General features: G+C 39.2%; 1 protein-coding gene across 1 annotated transcript in view; it reads left to right on the top strand.

Moving 5' to 3' along the window:
• ankef1a (ankyrin repeat and EF-hand domain containing 1a) overlaps window positions 1-4,900 on the top strand; it is a 50,762-nt gene extending 45,862 nt beyond the window's left edge. Inside the window, exons 9-10 of the mRNA XM_072265507.1 lie at window positions 2,328-2,456; window positions 4,434-4,900. Coding sequence (XP_072121608.1) covers window positions 2,328-2,456; window positions 4,434-4,574 — 270 coding nt within the window. The 3' untranslated portion in view covers window positions 4,575-4,900. The remainder of the gene's footprint in view (window positions 1-2,327; window positions 2,457-4,433) is intronic.
• The last annotated feature ends 1,100 nt before the right edge of the window (window positions 4,901-6,000 follow it).

Below are 6,000 nucleotides of genomic sequence, written 5' to 3' on the forward strand. Positions count from 1 at the left end.
CCTGGGCAGCTACCAGGAAAGGTAACCTTTCTACTTGATGTGGGATGATGATGGGCATAGAGAGTTACCCCCACAAAATCAGGATTGTCAGCCCTCTGATTCCATGCTAAGCACAAACCAGCTATTAATGCTAACCCTCTATTCACCCTCATTGATACCATTTTCCCCACATTGTGTTTGTGAGGAAGTTATCGGGCAGGGGGTGGGGGTGGGTTGTTGGGTATGAAATTAAGTAGAGATTTCAGTTCTAAAAGTATTGCAGTTGCAAAACTGTAAAGGCTGCAACCTATTTCTTGAGGGCCCCAGAAATCATTCTGACCATGTCTACCATTCAGAGTTGAGAATCCCAGAAATTTTGGAAGGGTCATGCCGGATGAAAGTTAGCTGGATCAGTGAAAGGTAAAGCTCTTATTTGATTACATTAAGGGGTAAATCATTTTCTTTGTGGCAGAGATTTGTTTGATGAATTCTCTGAAACTCCTGAAGTCAATGCTGAACAGAATGAGTGATGCTTCTTCAGACCTCTGTGGGCACCCCTCCCTTCAGCAAGGAATTAACACAGTTGGAGGGTAAAAATGTTGCAAAATCTAAACACAAGGGATGTACATAGCACATACAGTTTTCAGGTTATTAGGTTATTTGAAACATTGGCACAGATCCTAAGAGACAGGAATGAGATTAAGTCATCTGGCCCTCAGGCCTGCCTGGCCACTCATTAAAATCATGGTTGTCCATCTCTGTACCACTATCTCCATTTTCCTTCACTCCCTTCATATCCAGAAACCTAACAATCTCTGTTTTGAATGAACTCATCAAACGTGTTATGATAGATCTTCGGAGCAGAGAACTCCAAAGGTCTAGGGTGCTCTGTGTGAAGAAATTTCTGCTCATTTCAGCACTAAATAAACAACCCCTCATTCTGAGGTTGTGATCCCTGGTTCCTGAACTCCTTAAACAGAGGAAATACCCTGTCCATCTCCATCCTGCCAAACCTTGAAAGAATTTTGTTTTTGTTGGTGAGAAGGGGACATAACAATTTCATTACATTAAGATTTGGAAGGCTCTGGCATGGATTCTTTTAGTCTGGCTTTCAGGCTGGGGCTTTTCAAATGGATTTATGGCATCCAGCAATTTAATCTAACAGGTGATCAACCAATTTATTTTAAAAATTGGAAGTATAACTAAAATAAAATATAACTTAAAAATAAAAATAAACCTCATATAATTTTAAACACAAGAGATCTTGTAGATGTTGGAGATCTTGAGCAACACACACAAAATGCTGGAGAAACTCAACAACTCGGGCAGCATCTGTGGAAGGGAATAAACAGTTGATGTTTCTGGCCGATACCCTTCATCAGGACTCGAAGCCAGAATAAAATTGGGAGGGGGGGATGGTGGAGGAGTACAAGATGGCCGGTGGCAGATGGGGGAGGAGGTGTTTGGTTGGGGGAGGTATTAGGTAGAAGAAGTAAAGGGCAGGAGGAGGAGGGATCTGGTAGGGAAGGACAGTGGACTATAAAAGAAAGGAAAGAAGGGACACCAGAGGGTGATGACGGGCAGATTAGTAGAAGAGAAAGTTTGAGAAGGGAATCAGAGTAGGAGGGGCAGAAATTACTGTAAGTTAGAGGAATTGATGTTCATGCCATCAGGTTGGAGTTGTTGCTCCGCCACCTTGAGTGTGGCATCATCGTACTCATAGAGGAGACCATGTATTGACATGTTGGAATGATTTTGCAAAATCAAATTCAAATAGGTTTGAGAGAATTAAACCCCATACATGTAAACAGTTCTTCAGGGCCAGATAGATTGTTCACCAGTAAAGTTGATGTAGTATATTTTCACAAATCAGATTCGTAAGACTTAACTTTTTGATTGTCTAGGAGCAAGAATTGAGGGTAATGTTTATGTTGGACGATTGTACTTGAAGCATTATAAAAAAGCAGGGAATCACTGAGTGGATTTCTATTTCCACTTGCACATGCTCAAAAAGTAGCTGTCAGTTTCAAAAAATACTGATAATGAATGCTGATGTCATTACAATTCCATGCCCAAGTCCATTTTCCTCTAAAAGACACTGCATACTTTATGGCTCCAAGAGATACTGCTGTTCAAAGTTTGTAAATCCTATAACATATAACGACTCTAGGTTTCAATGAGTTGAGAATAAATGTAACTGCAGCTCTCTGCTCCTAGCAAACTATGGCTTAATGCTGTGGATGTACATGATCTTCTGGCTAATATTGAATATTTTATGGTTGGTGAAGTCCCACTCAAAATAAATGTCAATCTTTCACTCTAAACACAGTTTTCTCTAACAAATACAGGTTTCAATACAGCATCCCACAGCAAGAACCCCAAAGAGTGAAACCCACAGGGAGAGCATAGCACATAAAAGTGAAATGTTAAATAGTGGAGTGGCCAAGAAAGTGGACATAACCTTTGTACCAAAAAGTGTAAGTACAAGATCTGCAAAGCTGTATTTTTTAACACATTTAAGACTATTAAATCTCCTAAAGCTGGCATACAACCTCAGATTCTTAGTGGATCTACTGTGGCAGATAATTGAATAGTTGGAGCTTGCAAAAGAAATCAAATGTTAATGTGTTTACCACGAACTCCCCACTAAAGTCCACAGAAAGATTTAAGGCAATTTGGCTTCAATTTTTGGGAAGGCAAACTGCAAATGCTGAAAAATTTTTGCAAACTAAATGTCTGAAAATTATTGAATGAATCCTGCACTCTCAGATTTATTGAATGAATCCTGCAAGTGTAATCTCTTGAGGTCAGCATAGCTTTGCAATTAACCCATCAACAGGCCCACCATTTTTTGTCAGCTGGTTCAGGTTTTATTTTGGGGAAGAGCAGGTTGGAAAATATGCTTATTAATGCATTCAATATATGGAAGAACAGCCGAATGGAACACACTGTTTATCTTGGGCATAAACCCAAGAACAGAACTTATTCATCCCTCGAAGCTTTGGTTGGTAAAATGGAGGTTGAAAGACATAATGAAAAGCCAACAGATACAGATTCCCTGAAATATCATAGGTGACTGGTGGAGTTGAGGCCTATATTAGAGCTCAACAGGAATTTAGGAACAGCAGTGGGATATTAAATAGAAGCAAATCTCTTTTTGGGTTACTGTGGAAGGGATTTTAACTCATTCCAGCAGAAACTGGGCAATAGCTGTTAAAATGTCAGAAGTACACTTGCCACTCTTTCCTCTCTTTCCATACAACATAGAAGGAAGCCATCAGGTCTCCGACTGCAAAAGCAATCCACAAATTTTATGTCTGCACTTATTCAACTGTAAGTTATTCTCCTGCTTCGACTCATATATACCCATTAACAATCCACCCTCAAATCTCCCACCAGCCACTTACAGTTTAATTTGCGGTGTGACAAATCCACTGGAACAAGGTAATGGATGAGTTATTTGGAAAATGTGAAAAGCTTCACATTTATAATACATTAACACATTAAGCTCATAACATTGCTGGTGGCTCTTTATTGGTCAGTCAGCCCAATTCACCTATTCTTCACCTGCAAGTGCTTGTCCTATCCCTTCTCGAAAGTTTAGTTTCCACCACTCTTACAAGTCACAACTACTTTTGTATAAAATATGTTTTCCTTTGTATCCCCAATGTACCTTTTATCTATTGAGGCCCACCATTGGTCAGGTTGGCCATGGATGTTGCATCCCAGCTGTCTGTGATATGTGAGCCAGGGCAGTAGGATATGGAGAGCAAGTTGTTGCCCGTGCAGCAGGTTCCCCCTCTCCACGCTGCTGATTAATCCAAAGGAACAGCAGAGACCAATACAGTTTGGCACCAGCGGTATCGGAGATGCCAGTCTGCATTGAACTCAACGTAGGACGACCTAAGGGACTCCAGCTCTGGCTTTTTCCTCGGGGTTTACTCCCAAATCACATGAAGAAGGTGGGGAGATGCAGCTAGCTTAAATCATAATTGCAACACATAAACATTCTGAATGTACAAGATAGTACTGTTACTAGATTAACATAAATAGAAATTGCTTCCAATTGTAACTACATATCCAGTGGAAATGGTATTACAGTACAATTTATGTTTTAATAAATATGCAGGTGAACATTGTCAGAATAAAGGTAGTGGCAATGCAGCCTAATTTTTCTTTTATTCACAATAACTGACAAATGAAGGGTCAAACAAAAACAGAAAATGCTGGAGATACTCAGCAAATTAACCAGCATCTGTGAAGAGAGAAACAGTTAATATTTTATATTAATGACCTTTCACCAGACCTCAGAGTGTTTCCTGCATTTTCTGTTTTTATTTCAGGTTCCCAACATCTGCAAGTTTTTTTTTGCTTTTTGATGCATAAACTTGTTCTGCTTGACAATTGCTTTATTTGAATTTCATGTGGTAAGAGTATTTTCCCTTTCCTCCAAGATATGGTCTAATCCACCAACAACTGAAGAACTAATTCAGAAGAGAGTTGAAAACCGGGAGAGGTTCACCTATGAAGTCGATTTTAGTGACTTCCTAATGCCTTTCAAAAAAAATATCAGAACAAGACTGGAAGAATTGTAAAATACAGGTGGCAGGTACTGAGAATAATGCACAAAGCAGCTGTAGAATTTATAACCTCACAGAAAATTGCGAATTAAAGGCAGATGCAACAGAAATATTTTGATTGGAAGGACTATCAAATACACATAAAAATGTATGTGAATATGTATTTTGAGAAAAGATTGGAAGGTGTTTAAAACTTTAAAAAATGTGATCTATTTTATTTTGTAAAGTCAATTTCTACAACATCTCATCTATCTTACTGAATATCTGTTTGAAGTATGTAATGTCTGCATTGTTGAACTTTGTCAGTTTGTATCTTAAAGTAATAAAATGGTGAAATATGGCATGGATGTGTACAGTTAGATGGACTCTGAGCTACAAGAAGTAACATCATGGATTTAGCACATGCATAAGTTGCAGAAAAGAAGGTCCACATTTCTTGGGTGATATGCCAAACCATGAAAGCCCCAAGTTCAAAGGCTTTTAACTTTCCACATCTTGAGGCTTCAGACATGCAGTAATCGAAGCACGTCAAACCATTATTTCCTAACAACATTTCTGAGAGCAACATGATTATCAGCAATTTTAAATGAGGAATCTTTAGATGCATTCCATCCTTCTGAGTCTGGCATTCCCACATATGATCCGATTGCCAAAATGGAGCAGGTACAAGAGGGAAAGCTATGCATTGTCAGCCTGCACTAAAGGAAGGGGAAGGTGACCAACTGGTGGTTTAATGGTTAACCCTTTCACTTTACCAACCCATTTACACCTTGACCTCAGCTGTCATATGTATGAATTTTGCATATTTTTCTCTTAACTGCAGTTCTTAATCCACTACGGCACTGTAAATTTGTGTAGTTAAGGGACAAAGAATCAAAGGGGAGTTGATATGCATCTCAGAGGGGTACCAGGAACATAAGGAACAGGGGATGGGACTATTGGATGTTCTGTTGGAATCTAATGGGCTGAATGGCTTAAGTACTTCGATACTTAGTGCATAGTGAAGTATATTGGCACTGCTTGATTCTGGACTTCGTGAGGTGAATTTTCTCTGCATCCTCTCTGAAACAGGGATAGTGGTGAATCGGGAAATGAGATTTCTCCCCACAATATTCCCATTCTCCCTCAAATAGAATAATCACATTCTTTATTAAAAACTGGTCTTGATAAGTCACGATAGGTTTAAATGTGTCATGACAGCCTCAGTGGTAGCAGTCTCATCTTTTGTATCAGGAAGTCTTTGCTTACAAATTTGCTCACATGACACCACTGCTTTTTTTTAGCACCTTAACTATAAAGATCCATGTTTCACGGAGTACAAGGCAATTATGGTGGCTTCAGGGCCTAACCACATCACTCCATAAATTTGATCAGTTGTGAGTTGTCCATGATCACTTGAACTGTCTTCCACCATGGATGCAGATATAATGACATTATCCGA

The sequence above is a fragment of the Mobula birostris genome, chromosome 8, assembly GCF_030028105.1.
Source record: "Mobula birostris isolate sMobBir1 chromosome 8, sMobBir1.hap1, whole genome shotgun sequence".
NCBI lineage: Eukaryota > Metazoa > Chordata > Chondrichthyes > Myliobatiformes > Myliobatidae > Mobula > Mobula birostris.